Source organism: Telmatherina bonti (assembly GCF_933228915.1).
Source record: "Telmatherina bonti genome assembly, chromosome: 7".
Taxonomy (NCBI): domain Eukaryota; kingdom Metazoa; phylum Chordata; class Actinopteri; order Atheriniformes; family Telmatherinidae; genus Telmatherina; species Telmatherina bonti.
Genome location: NC_136625.1, coordinates 27,269,042 through 27,286,110, shown reverse-complemented (window position 1 = coordinate 27,286,110; position 17,069 = coordinate 27,269,042). Strand labels below are relative to the sequence as shown.

Genomic DNA, 17,069 nt, shown 5'->3' with positions numbered 1-17,069 from the left:
GGACTGTAAATACAAGAGAAACTGGGGTGGGATGAATAAAACTGTCTCGCTAACTTCTGTAGAGCTGAATCTTTGGTTATGTCAACATGAAGACAGGTTTTTTAACTGAAGTTTTTATAATTGGACATTTCATCCACAGGGAACTGCCATTTTAGGAGCCTGAAAATGCACATTTTCCTAAAATTTTTAGTTTTACATATTTCAAACTGGATCCTAAAGGATTAAATGTGAAAATAGCACCATTTTGTTTCAATTTTTTAGAACCCTTATGTGCATCGTTCCTGAATCAATGATGCCCTAACCCAACTTCTGCCTTACTCTGAATGCACAAACTCTGCCAAGAGCTACAACAATGGCAGAACAGTGTTGCATTCATGCTGCAGAAGTTACTGTGACCTGAAGCCGAATTTTCCTTCGTCAGTTCACACAACTGTCTACTTTTTAGCCTGATTCTCTTACATTTTCTTTGTCACAAAACTTTATGCTCCATGTCTTATTCTCTGATTTTGGTACATTTCTATGGCAGGATGAGCACATATCCGTGACCTGAGTTCATGGCAGCAGCTTAGCTTCAGTAAATCCTTCATTGTTATCCAAACTAAAAATTCATCCAAACTTTGTTTCCGATTGCTGCTGTTTGAACAAAACCTGTAAGTCACACAGTCTGGTTTTGTTCTGTTCTTTGTATGTGGCAAAAAATCTGTTTAGTGCTACTAATCACCACTCATTAAATTCATGTTGTCCAAAATGCATTATGCTAATGAGGTTGCATATGGACAATGAGTGAATTCCTGAGAAAGATGAGAGGGATGATTGTTGTGAGTGCTGATAAACATGTGGCATATCGGCTTAAGCTGCATGCTTTTTTTTCCCTTTAATCCTTTATGATAAACCCCTGGCGTGCTGCATCATCTCACACATCTCACCCCTGACATGCCCATGCACAGCTGGTATGATAAAGATGAACTAAAACAGACACATCCTCCGGCTGCAGGGTGTCTTTGAGTCCCTCATGTTGTCAAGATATAAATATATTTTCACAGTCACACTATGAGAGTTCCACTCGCTATAAGGGATATCAAGAAAGTCCCCTAAATGTATGTGATCAAATTTTGAGGTAAAGGGTCAATAGAAGTTCTTGTTGAGAGTTAAAGGAAATCTTCAGAAATGAAATGTTAGTGAATTTTGTCTGATCTTTGCAGTAATCAAAGCATGGCTGTGTGTTTATTTATTTTTATTTTTTTTTAACCTGTCCTGTCCAGCATCTCAGCATACAGAACAGCAATCTGTGTGCCATCTTTTTGCCAGACAGATTTGCTCTGTCAAGGGAAGCATCTCATGAAAATAGCTGCCCTTGATAATCTCAATATTTTTATTATTATGAATATTTATTTATTTATTTATTTATTTATTTATTTATTTTTTCCTTTTATCATTTTGCAATCATCGTCAGTCTTGATATGGCCGAGCTGGACCTGGCAGGGAAAGAGGAAAAAAAGAGGAAATGAAAGGAGGAAAAAGAGGGAGAGAAAAGAAAGGCGTGTCTAAGCTGCTAAAGTTACAGTATTTGCAAAACAATATAAAGTACTGAAAAAATACAACAAAACATAAGTAGGATAGTGAAAATATTCAAAAACAGACAAAAAAAAAGAAAAATAAAAGTAAAAAAAGTAAATGAATTAATAAAATAACAATTACAATACCAACTGTTATTAAACATACCTACAGAGAGTCATCAGCAACATTTAGTAGGAAGCAGGACCACGACCCGAGGTGTAGGGGAGGAAGCCAAGGTCCCCAGGGCCCAGCAAGCCCACCATGCACAGGGCCCGGGAAGGCAAAGCAGAGAGAGCCTCTGTCCGGCGAGCCCAGAGCAGTGGAAGCCTCCAGGCAGGCGCCACCCGGCGCGACGAGGCAGGGGCACCGGGTAGCACAGGGCGACGACAAGCCGGCCCGGCGGGAGCCGGGTGCCGAAGCGCAGGCCGCACAGAGAGCCGGCAGCCCACAGGCCCCAGGACCACCCGTACCCCCGGCAGAGCCCTGGCCAAGACCCAGCGGGCCCCGCCTGCCCAGAGCAAAACCATTGCGGGCCGGCGCCACCACGATACCAGGGGCGGGATCCCCAAGGACAAGGACACGTCCGTAGACCATCCCCCCAACAATCCCTCCCCACAACCCTCCCGCTGCATCCCCACCCCTCTCCCTCCCAAGCCCTACCGTCCCCAACACTGCCCCCCTCCCTCCCTCCCACACACCCCCTCCCATTCGACCCCCCCTCTCCCTCCCAGTCCCCCCCCAGCGACAGCCGGCGCCGGAGGACTGCAGGCCCCAGACCTGAACTCTCCACATTCACACACCCACACACACACACACTTATGCAGCCAACCAGAGACCCTGCCGGCCCCCTCATGCGGCCCAGGCATTGCCCAGGACAGAGGGTCCCCCGCAGAGCCCCGTCCCCAACCCCCAGGCCAGCACCAGGCCCGCACCCCGAGTGCTCCCCAATAAGAGGGGGCATAGGAAGACCCCTGCCCCCCCCCACCCGCCCGCCTTTATAGTGTGTGCATGGGTGGGTCGTGGTTGTAGTGCCAATAAAAAAAAGGGGTGGCCGTGGGGTGGTGGGACCAGCTGCTGCCAGACAGCCAGACCCACCCTCCTCAGCCTTCCCTTGTTTATGTGAGTGTCTGTGTGTGTGTTAAGTGTGTGTGCTGTTTGTGTAAATGTAATAGTGTCTTAGTTGTGAGTAAAATCGAGGGGAGAAAGACCCCAATGGGAGGGGATGGGCAAGGGCCACCGCTGCTCCTGTCTACCCCCCATGGCCAAGGCGCCTGTCTCCTCGAAACCCTAAATGTATATTGGTGTCTATGTTGCAATTAAAATTTAGTGGGGCAGGTGGCTGCCGGGGTCCATCGGAAAATGCCCCTTAGGGTTCCCGGGACCACCGACTTCCCCCGCCCCACCGTGCCCTATATGCTGTATGTATGATGTGGTGGAAGAGGAGGGGGGCATGGGGAGGGGCACAACCAGGGGAGAAGGACTCCACCCCTGGGCGACCGACTCCTAAACTGGCCGCAGTAGGTGCCCCCACCTCACCGGGACAGCCCCAGGGCAGAAGGGCAAGTCCCAGCCCGCCAGGCGTTGCAGGAAGCAGCACCCTGGTCGCCCCCCCATTCCCGGCGGCCCAGCGCCAGAACTCCAGGGGCCGGAGAGTCCCCGGTTCCCACCCAGACATCCATCCAGGTCCGGGGCCCGGTGCCACCAGCAACGCCAAGACTGCCGCCGACGGGAGGAGACAGAGCCAGAGGGAGGATCCCCTCCGCCATGGACCCTATTACTACCCCTCCCATTCCCAACCATCCCCCTCCCTCCCACGCCCCCACCCCCGTCCACCCCCTCCTCTGCTGCCAACCCCCTCCTAAACCGCCATAGGGCTACAAGGATAATGTGTGTGTTGTTGGGGTCCATGTTGATGTCACTAAGGTTCCCCAGTAAGCAAAGCTTGGGGCATGCAGGAATGCTGCATCTGAGCCATGTTGATAATTCCACACAAACCTTGTTCCAAAAATTTTGAACAGGTGCACAGAGCCATAGAGCATGTAAATAATTATCTGCTGCGTTACATGTGCACTGTGTGCAGATCTCTGAGTGATTTAGACCCATCTTGAACATTCTTGGTCCTGTGTAATGTGTTCTATGAAGAATTTTGTATTGGATGAGTTGTAGATTTGAACTGTCTGTCATATTAAAAGCATTTAGACATATTTGCAGCCAAGAAGGTTGACTGAGACTGATAGATAGGTCTGCCTCCCATTTGGAAGTTGGCAAGGAATTTGAATCATCTATTTTTGACATCGACCTGTATATTTTTGAAAGTAACTTTGGGCTACAAAGTTCCATAAATTCTGCTACTGTGGGAGGAAGTTCCAAGTCTATTTGATGAAGGAGGAATTTCGTAAGTATAATGGATTTGAGTTGCTGATATTCTAGAAATCTGCTACTATTAATTCCATATTGTGAAGATAGATTGTCAAAAGATAAAATTCTTCTGTTATGGATAATATGCTCTAAATAATTAATTCCTTTATTAATCCATTGTTTAAAGTTGATCATATTTTTATTTAGGAGAATGTCAGGGTTGTTCCAGATAGATGTGAGTTTACATGGGATTATTGATGAATTGGTTTTTTTAAGAAATTCCCACCAAGCTGTCAGAGAGGTGCTAATGTTGACGCTTTTGAAGCACTTTAACTTTTTTACACTGAAGCTGAAGAATGGAAGATTAGAGATTTCCACATTGTCACAGAATGTTTGTTCTCAGTCTATCCATGGTTCATCTAATGGACTCGGTTTAAGCCATTTTAAGATATATTGCAGCCTATTTGCTAAGAAATAATGTTGAAAGTTAGGCAAGTCTAAGCCTCCCTGATCTTTAGGTTTTTGTAACGTTTTTAAACTAATCCAGGGTGGTTTATTCTTCCAGAGAAATTGGGAAGTGTATGATTCTAGTGATTTGAACCAGGTGGAGGGAGGTTTCATAGGAATCATGGAGAACAGGTAGTTGATTTTGGGTAGAATCATCATTTTTATCGTAGCAACTCTCCCCATAAGTGAAATGGGGAGTGACTTCCAGCGAGTGAGATCGTCTTCTATTGTCTTAAGAAGGTTAGTGTAATTACATTTTATCAGTTCTGAGAGCCTGGGGGGAATATTTATGCCTAAGTATCTAATGTTACCTGATTGTAAGTTAGTGTTGGGTGAATTTCGAAATCTGCAGTTAATTGGTAGGACTGTGCTCTTAGACCAATTAATGGAGTAGTCAGATAGTGATGAGAATTTATTAATTAGTGAGATTGTTTCAGATAATGATGTTTGTGAGTTTTGGAGGAATAGTAAAATATCATCGGCATAAAGGCTTATTTTATGAATTATATTTTTGGACTGGATGCCCTTTATAATTTGATTCTGTGGAATTCTGTTTCCAGGTTATTGATGGTAGAGTAATCTATTATATTGATTAGCCTGCGCATGTTAACAGAGGAATATCTGCCTCTTATAAAGCCTGTTTGATCAGGGTGTATAATGAGTGGAGTTACTTTCTCTAATCTTGCAGCTAAAGCTTTGCAGATTATTTTAAGGTCTGCATTTATCAGTGATATGGGTCTGTAGTTAGATGAAAGTGTGGAGTCTTTGCCTGGTTTTAACAGTACAATGATGCCGACAGAGTTCATGTTTTGGGGTAAGTAGCCATTTTCCTTTATTTGTGTCACTATTTTGAAAAATGTAGGGGCCAGTATTGTCCAGGATACTTGATAGAACTCTGCTGGGAAGCCATCCGGTCCTGGGGCTTTTTTACATGGCATATGTTTGAGGGCTTCATGTAGCTCCTCTGCTGTAAGGGGGGAATCTAAGGCTGTAACGTGTTCCTGCTGTAGTCCTGGGAGGTCTATGTTATTAAGAAACTGATTAATGTCATTATCTGATGGATCTAATTGGGATGTATACAGATTTTTATAGAAGTCTCTAAAAATGCTATTTATTGTGTCTGGGTCATGTATGATATTACCCGCTGTGTGTTTAGATGTGTGAGAAAACAAGAAATAGACTATTATAGTTGACTATAGTATTTAGACCCATTGGCTGCATCCTGTAAACCATATGGTATATATGCAGACTGGCTTTGCAACAGGGCTCCTCAGATGTGTGATCTCCTACGTCAAACACACACTACAAAATCAGATGTGATAAGATTCTGTCAGGATCAGAAAAACTTTATTAGTCCTTGGAGGAAGATTGAATTGGTGTAGCAACAACAACAAATTACTAGACATTTTGTGAATTTTTACAGTTTCCATCTTATTTGCATTGGGATACACAGCCAACAAGCCATTAAATTCCAGACATATCTCACATAGATTTGATCTGAAAGGAGGTTTTTGTAATGAGAGGATCACTATGAAGCTATTGCGGACAATAAATGTATTGTATTCCTTTTACAAGCCGCAGGAATTACCTGAGATCACAGACAGATGTCTCTACTGTTTGTATTAACTGTGCTGATTTGATAGTGATAAGACTTTATTATCTATCAATTATAATATTTTGGTATAATTAGCCTTCATTCAGAGAATTTGGTTTTACACTGTAGCTGTAAACCTACTGTCCCAGAAGTCCTGGTACAGCAGTGGCATATTTCTATAGATCATTTATCAAAGCTTAATTTATTCAGTTTCTTTTTCCCTTTTTGTTTTTGCAAGTTTACTTCCTCTAAGAAAAACATATTCTTTCAAAAAGCTTCCATTGACCTTGGATTTCAAATAGTTTTGCTTTTCTCTGAGTAAGAGTGAAACTCAGTGTATTGTGGGCTCATGTAGCTGCACACTGGAGGTAAAGTTTCTGCAGTCTGGTTGTGTTACCGTCAAGCTGGGATGGAGCTGTGTTTGCTGAGGGATGATAACGCATTCCTACTGTGTGTGTGTGTGTGTGTGTGTGTGTGTGTGTGTGTGTGTGTGTGCGTGAGTGTATGCATGTGTGTTGAAGGTAGAGGGAGACCTCTCTGTTTTGACAAATTGTGCTGTGGTGTGCGTGTATGTGCTACAAGACACTGCAGTCACATGTGACTGCAGTACAGTGAAGCATCAGTGCCAGCAGCAGTTCTGGTGAGGTCATCACACACACATAACACACACACACACACACACACACACACACACACCTTGGCTGTCACTGTAATTAGAGTGAATGTATGTGCTGAGTTCAGCATATATGTTTAAGTAAATATGATGCAAGTGAAGCTTTTTTTAGCACTTGTGTAGCAGATGGACAAGCTGACATCTGGACAGATGTGACTCTTAGTGAGACAAAGAGCAACTTCTTACCTGTACCTGGCTTTGCTGTTAAAAACCTCAAGTAGGAATTTATTTGAACTTGAACTTATATGAGGAGCGTAAAAGCAATGATTAATGTCTTAAAAATGACATAATGACATGTTAATTTATATGGTATATTTAAAACGCTTTGAAAGAAGAAGAAAGAAGAAACTCTCAGAAAGATGTGCCAACAGTCTGGCCAGATGTAGGAAAGGGGTGTGTTGGAGAACTCAGAGGAGAGGCAGAGAAGCTCAGAGGAACCACAGTTTCTTCAGTCTGCCAGTAATGTAACAGAGTGAGCATAATTAATTCAGTGGTCATGGGATGACACAACTATTACAGAGCATCTAGAGTGTGTTGTAGTAGTGTTACTGTCTTTCATGAAGCTGTCTATACCCAGAGAAAATATGAATTCATTTTCCCATCCTCTGTTTTTGTTTGTTTGTTTATTCCCCTAGCTCTGCTATGATGCCATAAACAGGGAGAAGTTTGATTGGTTGTTAGGTACCTAACTTTAAATCCTAGTTATGTCATTTCTGACTGCTAACTGGTCAAGAACATTAATTGCCTTTTCTCATCTTTACTCTCAACTCTGTCCATTCTTATCTTCATCATCTCTTCACCTTTTCATCCCTCTGCTCGCTCAACACTTTCTCTCTGTCCCCCCCGCACAAATGCTTCTGTCTCTCTGGAGATGGGGACAGCTGTTATTGAAAACTGGGGATGCTGCTGTCTTTGGCATGAAGAGGAAGAGTTGGCAGATTACATGTGACATTATCAAAACAACGTGCGGCAGAAAGGACAAGGACAGGCGAAGGGCAGTGTTGCAGCCAATCATAATATGCCATTGCTTTGTAATGCTTTTTATATTAGTTTAATGATTAATTAGGTTTATTCTATACATGATAAACAAATTACGAATGGTTATATATACAGTATGAGACTACTAATATAAGAGGAGTCCATGCCGACCTTGTCACAGGAACTATAGCTGACCCAGTAAATTTATGGCATCAGCAGTTTAGCTCAGAGGTTGACTGTCATCATCTGGAAGCTGTACTCTGTGAACCAAAGTTCATCTGGGTTCATTCTTGGTGGCTGGTTTTGCCTTCACTCTTGTATGGGGTTGTTCATTGTTGCAAGAAGTGCCTTTCCACAAGAACTAAACTCACCCAGCGGCACGATGCAGCAGACAGTGCTGTGCTGTCCTCTGACACTCTTACAGGATATGTTTATGTTAGAGGCTACAGTATCTACCCACTTAAAGGGATATTCCCATTAATTGTGTGTAGAAGACAAACATAGCCACTTCATCCTCTTGTCGAAATATGATCACTTCTGTCACGATGAGTGGTGGAGGTGTGGACCCAAATGCAGGACGGGAGGCAGGAATGCAGAATGTAGTCGGTTTATTCCAAGAACTGAAGCAAGACAACACAGGTGGCATGAAAACACACAAATCTAACATGTGACTAACAAAATGAACCAGCAATGGGGAACAGAAACTAAAGGGTAGGAGTACTGAAACGCAGAGCAAGAAACAGGTGAGATGGATAAAACTAATGAGACCAGGTGAATCTAATTAACAGGAACAAAGGCTAAACAAGAAACAAGACACAAGGGAACTAAACAGGGAAAACTACAAAATAAGCAGGAAACCAGGAACTAAAGAAAACAGTAAACATCACATCATGACAACTTTTGGCTCCAAATTGTGATGTTACAGTGGTTACAACCATTTTTTATACACAGTGTTCTTTTCCTTTTCACATTGATTCTTTATTCATGCCTTAGTTTGATTAATTCTAAGCCTCTGAGATTTGTTGCCTGTCCTCAACTTCTCCTTCTTGGTCCTTCATTTGGGTCCACTTTTACCATAACTCTGCTGCTTTTATGCTCATCTTCTTCTCATCTTTGGATTGGAATAATGACTGAACTTGGTCCAGACAGGCTTTCCCCTAGTTTTTTTTTTGTTTGGTTTTTTTTTTTTTTTTTTAAAACCTGATTTCGAGCGGCTGTAGCTCAGGAGGAAGAGCAGTTGTCCTTCGACTGGAAAGTTGGGGGATCGATTCCAGGCTTCCCCTAACAGGCCGAAGTGTCCTAGGGCAAGACACTGAACCCCAAGCTGCCCCCCGATGTGCCTATCGGGGTATGAGTGTGTTGGATGAGTGTGTGCGTGAATGGGTGAATGTGACAAGTTGTGTAAAGCGCTTTGAGTGGTCTGCATGACTAGAAAAGCGCTATAGAAGTACAAGTCCATTTACCATTTACCAATAATTGCTGAGCACTGCAGTGGTTTGGCGAGCTGTCCAGGGTGTACTCTGCCTTTCGCCCAAAGACTGCTTGGTTAGGCTCCAGCTTTCCGCGACCCTTCATCGTACTAAGCGGTAAGGATAATGAATGAATGATAATAATCGCTGAACCTAAGTTTAACAGGAGAGGTAAACTAATATGAACACTGAACCCCTCAAAAGACTGCAGTGCAAGATCTCCTGAGGGATAATGTGACTGGCACAGTGAGAAGCCCTTCAGACTATATTTCCTCAAACTGCACAAAGAGGGTTATTTTTATGGCGGTTCCCCTCTTACATGTTTTGAGATGTTTCTGCTACAAAGAAGTTTGAAAGCGCTTCCAGCCCAGTGATGCAGAAATGACAAAAAAAAAAAAAAAAGCCTGGGAAATAAAGAGAGGGTGTTTGACTTTTAGACTTGATGCTGGTTGCTGTCCTCAGAGGACCGTCTGAGATTTGGCAATGTCTGCACGCACATACTGTCGCTGTGTGCATGTGAGTGCAGATGTAAAACAGGGAGAGAACAGAGGGAAAGGGAAAAAATTAAACATAAACGTGCATGAAGACCATATTTGTTAATCCATGAAGTATTCTGCATGTATGTTCACCATGTGCATAACTATAAGCAGAAAATGTGCCACTCTTCTTTACAAATCAAAGAAAATTTTGTTCCTGAACTATGATTTTTGTTGACAAGCATCAACTAAGTGGACAAAAGTGTGTATACACTCAGCACTTTGAGAAGTTCTTATACATTTACTTGACTTTAATTTTACTTCTTTGAGGTGACATTAACACATTTTCTAAAAAGTCAGGGTTGATTTTGGTCCCATTTTAGTTATTGTTCTTTAAGTAATTAAGAAATTTAAGTTCAGCCTCACATGCCTTCTGATTACCGGCCCTTACTACATTTTCCTAGATCCTCCTGCCCCAGACAGGATGGATATAACCTGTCTTCCCCTCATTATCCTCATGTGTTGCACACGTGTTTCCTTGTATTTATGCCTTCACTCTGTATTTTTGTGTGTAGTGTTCCTCCCTATGCTGTTGATATTTATTAAAAACGTCTTATCCATTGTTAGCTCAGTCTGACAGCTTATTTATTTGCAGCTGTCCCAGTATCAGCATTAGCAGCAAGCTGCTCACGCTAATGTTTGTTAAGCTAAATGCTTAAGCAAATATTTACTGAGCTAAATGCTAATGGTAATGTCTGCTAGCTAAGTACTCTAGCTATCATTGGCTAGGCTAAGTGCTTCATCTATTGTCATATAAGCTAGCCGCTCAAGCTAATGTTAGCCACCTGGACATGCAGCATGAGCTTTAGGCTCAGTATTTTGAACACAAATGTGTTGGTATCTCTTTAATTCTGAATAGCATTTTATATGCCCATAATTAGCATTTGTAGTTATGAAACAAGCCTTCTTGTTTTCCACAGCAATAGTAAATCCACCTTTTTAGCACATTGTAGTTTGCTAACACAGGGTGCTAGTACATCCCCGAGGCTTTACACAACTGACAATGAATGTCACCTTTCATGCTAAGCTAAATGTGTCTTTTGTAAAATCTGCAGTTTAACAAGCGTTTTGCAGATTAAAAACATGTTGCTATGTCACTATGTCCCTGCAACAAACTCAAACTTGTCAGGTAAAGAGTAGATGGAATAAAGGAAAGGATTTATAGAAAAAGTATTAAGCCTAAAACTCTGTGTAAGCACTCTCCGCATTTGTGAGACAGGAGATGCAACAGAAATTAGTCAAATGCTTAGATAATTTTTCAGGTATCTCCTATTCTTTAGTTAATCAGTAAATATAATGTACTTTAAAACTTTAGAGACAGAAATATTCTGCTTGGCCTATTTTGATAGGCACTGAGTGAAAAGCATGACAGTGCTAATGGAAAACAGACACAACTCTGCAGGACAGACTGGAATCTGAACAGTGACTGACACAGAGGAGAACCAGACAGACAGAGAAAAGAATCCTGCGCTGTTCTTTCTACGATGACTCTGCAATATGCACATACTCTGGCTAGCTCTCACCAGCACACCCTGATGAAATCCAGTGTGTCTAAACTTATTGCTAATGCATACGTTAGGAATTATTTAGGATGTATTCACCAGCACAGTCATACTGGCTTCATGCCAATAATATGGGGCCTCATTACTCCTGAATGAACTTGAGTTTTTAAATGTTTTTCAGCCTAAAATACTACCTGTCTATGTTAAGATGTACAGAGACCTGTCATGAGGTAGTGTCTAAACTGAAACAATTGATTTACTGTTTAAAAATTCAGTGGTAGATTAGGTTTTAGACAGGATTCTGCTCTAATCCATGATAATTCAGGACCATGGACAGATACATTGTGGCAATGGCGGTAAAGCAGTAATGATCACTGCTACACAATTAAATGACACAGTTCTGAACTGATTTAATTATTGAAGGCAAAGATTTAACAAGGTGTGGAAAATATTACCCCAATTTGACACGATAGCCACACAGAGTTCCTGCAGATTCATCGGTTTCACATCCACGATGAGAATCTCCAGTTCTGCCACATCCCAAAGGTGCTCTGGTGGATTTAGATCTGGTGTCTGTGGAGGTCATTGGAATACTGTGTCATGTTCAAGAAACCGGGAAGTGATTTGAGTTTTGTGAAATGCTGTGTTCCCTGTGATGGAGTGGCGACCTGTCCAGGGTGTACCCTGCCTCTTGCCTGATGATTGCTGGGATAGGGCCTCAGCTTCCTCTGACCCTTATGTAGACTAAGCGGTAAAGAAAATGGATGGATGGACGGATGGATGGAAATGCTCCATTACTCTGCTGATAGAAGCCATGAGAAGATGGGTTCACTGTTTTCGTAAAGGGATGGATACGGTCAGATAGGCTGTAGTGTTACAACCATGCTCATTTGCAACCCAGTAAGTGTGTAAAGAACATCACACTAAAGGATGAATCCATAATTTAGACCAGGCAATGTTTTTTTTTTTTATCCATTGTTGTTCAATTTTGGTGAGTCTGTGTGAATTTTAGCCTCAGTTCCCCATTAGTTGCTGGCAGGAATGACACCTGGTGGGGTCTTTTGCTGCTGTGGCTGCTGTTTTTAAAATTTGATGTGTTGTTCATTCAAAGACAATATTCTGCTTATCTTTGTTGTAACCTGCGGTCATTTGAATCACTGTTGTCCGTCTGTTATGACCAACCAGTCTACCCCATCTCCTCTGACCTCTGGCATCAGCAGGGCATTTAAGTCCAGACAAGTGCTGGCCAAAGGTTTTTTTTCTCCTTTTCAGATTATTCTCTGTAAACCTTGGAGATAGTTTTGTGTGAAAATTCATGTAAATGATCAATTTCTGAAATATTCCAGCCTAGGGCTGGGCGATATGTCCAAAATTTCATATCCGGATATAGCTCACTTTTTTTTTTAATCCCCATAATGACATACATAATTATATAAAAAAAAAAAAAAACTGTAATTTTGTGTATTTCATTTTTTCATTTTCTGAACCCGCTTAATCCAAGTAAGGGTCGCAGGGTAATTTTGTGTCAGTCATCACTTATTTGTCAGATGTGCTAGGCAACGGCAGCAGTGACCTCCTTCCCTCTGGGGGAACTATGGCCGTATGGCGTTTCATGGGTAAATACCTGTTGCAGCGTTTGGGTATCCTGTTCTGAAACACGTCTGCTACCATCTTTCTCGATGTTTGTTTATATATTGCAGGGTTACTACATGCTGTAAAACGCATCTTGACATAAAATACTGGAGTAAAGCACCTTACCATGGCGTAAATGATAGAGCTTCATATGAAATGATAGACTTTTTCTATCATCCAAATGATAAATATTGTCATATCGCCCAGCCCTACTCCAGCCTGTGTGGTACCAACCACCATGACATGTTTAAAGCATGTTGAAGCCCCTTTCTTCATCATTTTGAATTTCAGCAATTAGCTTATATGTGCATTTAAATACAATGATTGCTTGATTAGTTCTGTTAAAAAGCTGTTCAAGAAGTAATATATATTACGTGACCACGGACCAGGGCTGATCTCCAGTTTTTCAAAAAAGAAACATATTTTTATTTTACATTTCAATATGATCATATTTCTGTCTTTACATGTACCAGGTACATGTTGCGCTATATCACTCTAGCAGTGTATTAATTGATAACTAATACTGCCACTGTATAATCATAATAATTCAATTGTTTTGTATTCTATATTTATAAATATGGCTAAATACGGTTCTTGCTCTTACGACACATCGCTTCTGAAAGTGAAACATCTGTGTATGTACTCAACATAAATTTGATGTGCTTCTGTGATTGCACCCCGTGATGAGTTTTCCAATTTATTATTTAGTTGATAGCATTTTTTTTTATTGTTCTGATAATGATGTAATTCAAAGTGAGTTTTATTTCCCTGCTGCACTCCTGTTGTTGATGGAGGCAGTGGAGCAAATCCTCCTCTCAGTCTGGTTAAGAGATCTTCTTATCCTTTCAATTTATTTTATTATGCAGCACATAAAAGATCAAAGAAACCTCCTCCTCCACCAACGACGCCGCCTCTCAGACCGTTCTGATTATTTACAGTATTTGTCAGTGTTGTATGTCCCTGTGAGTTTGTTAAATGTGTTCTGGTAAGTGTGCTTCTGCAGTCGGTGCATATGCATCGATCCTCTAAGACACATCCACCAACAGCAAGTGTTGCCAGGGGAACCACAGATGCTGTCGTTTTTCTTTTTGCGTTACCATGGTGATAGCCCCTTTGGCGACGTGTTGTGTCTGCTTGCCTCATTGTCAGAAGATGTAACACGCACACACTCACTGTCTGAGGAAGCTGGTTTGGGGGGAAGCAGCACCTGTTTGATGAGCTGACAGAGCAGAGTGACAGACAGACAGATTCAGCTGCAGGAATTAGTCTGTCTCACTCACTACGTAAAGAGTTTTTAAAGAAATCTTTCTGCGTGTGCTTCGTTAGGAAATGTGGGTCATTCAGCAAGAGTAGCACTTACATATTATATTTGTTCTTGTGTGAAAATGTGCTGAATATGACAAAGATGGATGTATGACGGCATGAAAGGAGGGATCTCCTGTTTATTAAATGTCACAAAGTATTCAGAAAATTTGATTAATTAAAAAAAATATCACTGTTACATATAAGATGTCCTTATAACAGGTAATTACTGAAAAATAGAAAGTGTAAGAATGACAATGCATTTTTTTTTATCTCCTTCAGGTCCTGGAATGATGTCATCTATGATGTCGTCTGGTGCTCGCCAAGACCCGCCAGGACAGCCTGCCTTCGGCTCTGACTACCTGTCTGGTGAGGGTTAAAGGAGTGCAAAACATGCAGCGTTTACTCAAGGCATCAGCCAAGCACGGATTTTCTTTCTCTTGAGGATTGTGTTGATAAATGTGATTCCTAGAAAGATGCAAAGAAAATTTTACATTTAAATATATGAGGAAATTGGACTGTGACACCCAAAATGTAACTCTTAGTCAAATATGGGGAAGATGCTGACAGTTTGGTCTAATTAAATGAGAACTTTGTCTAATTATTACATTGTTACATCTATTCCTCCTCATCCTGGATGTGATGTTGACCTTTGCTAATGTTATTTTAATGTAAGTGAGAGCCTTTATTGGTTCAACTTAAAGTGAAATGAAGCTTTACTCATCTGAAAGGTTACTCGTAGGAGACTGTGTCCTAAAGGAACTGCCTTATTTTGTTCTGTGAAATCACCTGCTTGGGTTGCTATAGCTCCAGTGCAGCTCAACAAATAAATACTGCCTTATCAAACACAAGTTAAATATACATTTGACTTCTGTGCCAGATAGTCTCTCTAGCTGTATTTACTCAGGTGTGAGGACTGTTAAATGAATTTGGAGCATTTTGTTTGCATTGTGTGCATTTTTCCTTACTGGTATGTGTTAAACAGGAGGAACAGCAAGGAGAGCATCAATGGTTGTTTTTGAAAATCTGAAATTATTGAAGTTTGGGGGAAAAATGTAAAAAATTCTGTAGCTAGTTTATTCTACAAACATATCCTTTACTGCATAGATTACTATTATTATTATTGTTGCCCAAGCTCATTTTTGGGCAAAATGCATGGAACCTCAGACATTGTTTTAGTTTTTGCTGCATGCACATACACCTGCAGCTTCCTTCCCCTCATTCCAACATATCAGAATCAGCGCTGAACAGATGGAGTGATTGTCTACACAGACCTGCTGATTTGCGTTGCCCTGTTTGACATTTTCTTTGCCCATTTGTCGCTATGTTCCATCCTGTTGTTTTTTTTTATGCTGCTTATTACATTCAGCTTTATCTTCTGCAACCCCCAGTCAATTTCCTCATCTTTTTGACCCTCTGCCCCTGCTATCCTTTTACCATTTCTGCTTGTCTCTGTCTCTCAGGTCCTATGATGGGTGGGATGACAGGCCAATGGAGCCTGAACAAGACAAAGGACAGCAGCATGCCAGACTCATTTCTAGGTCTACTTTACTCTTTCAGCTATTGTGTCATTTTAACATTTAACTCCAAGCATAGTTCTACAATATTCCACTTCCATTCTACTTTGTATTTGGATCTAAAAATGTTGCACGTTGAAGAAATAATTCATATATTATATACATATAAGTTAGAACCCAGCTGGATGTAAATATTAGATATTTTTAGGTAACATTTAAATTAATAAGATTGTTTTGTGCAACTAAAAAAAAACAGGAAAGTTAATAATAAAAACTACAGAAAAAAGATGTTGCAAGCTGCTGCTTTGTAGTTGTTCAGCCTTGTTTTGCAATCCTCTGATATATACTGCTCCAGACTCACGGCTGCCATATGTACATATGTATGTGGGTCACTGCATTAGCAGCTTTATCCTTGTCCCAGAATTGCTGTTATTCTGAATACTCCCACCATTTTGTTTTCTTTTGTTTTCTGCTTTCAAGGCTGATATGAGCAATCTCTTTTTGTTGTTTTTTTCTTTTTTTAATTTGATACATCACAAACGGCTAATAATGCAAAATCAACTATGTGATCATGGATCTGATGTGTGCTGAATCAAGCTGTCCTGCTCTGTTTCCTGCTAACAGCTGCATTGATGTTACAATTTGCTCTTTTATTTATTAATCTCTAACATCTAACAAAAGAAAAATCAAGGGTATTTTTTTGTAATGAAAATTATTTCCAGATTTCCAAACATCGGTGATGAAAAAATGTTTGTGTGAGGAAGTCATGAAACAGCCCAAAACAAGTTAAAATCATAGACAATGTGAAACAGTAATAGCTGGAAAATATATGTTCAGGATGTACAAGCTGAGTCAGTACAGTATATTAAATTCACTTTTTGAAATGTAATTTCAGGCCATATGAACCTCAGATTGATCGTGTTTTATTTTATCAGTTTCATGTAATTTCATGTACAAGCATGTTTGTATTTCTGGCCTGTAACTAGACCCCTCACCAAAGAAGCTGAATGTAGTTCACTGCTCCTAATGAGGAAAAAAAAAAGGTACAGCATCTCCAATCTGTCATTAAATGCACAAGAAAATCATTGAACTATTTGGAAATGTAATGCTCCTAAAATAAAAGAAAAAAAGGAAGAGGAGAGAAAGTATGAATGCCTTTTTCACTCTACAAATGCTGTGGATTCCTTTTATTTAACAAGAGGCAAGGGCGACAAACACAGCAATGCAAAGTTACATTCACAAAAAGTGCATGTAACTTTAAACTCTGCTGCATCTCTTATGAGCCATCATAACATTGGATTGGTTTTCCAAATCCTCAGTGGAAGAGACTGAAGCTGTATGAAATGGGCTAAAGACTAAATAGAAGACACAAAAAACATACTTTGCCATGCTTTGGGATCATGTAGCAACACATTATTCCTTCAATGCAATGTATTTTCCTGGG

At 41.0% G+C, this 17,069-nt stretch overlaps 1 protein-coding gene across 1 annotated transcript in view; it reads left to right on the top strand.

Moving 5' to 3' along the window:
• Positions 1-17,069, top strand: part of LOC306758511 (uncharacterized protein) — a gene marked incomplete at both ends in the record, with an annotated part of 72,362 nt that overhangs the window by 5,643 nt on the left and 49,650 nt on the right. Inside the window, 2 exons of the mRNA XM_079243838.1 lie at positions 14,391-14,477; positions 15,572-15,649. Coding sequence (XP_079099964.1) covers positions 14,391-14,477; positions 15,572-15,649 — 165 coding nt within the window. The remainder of the gene's footprint in view (positions 1-14,390; positions 14,478-15,571; positions 15,650-17,069) is intronic.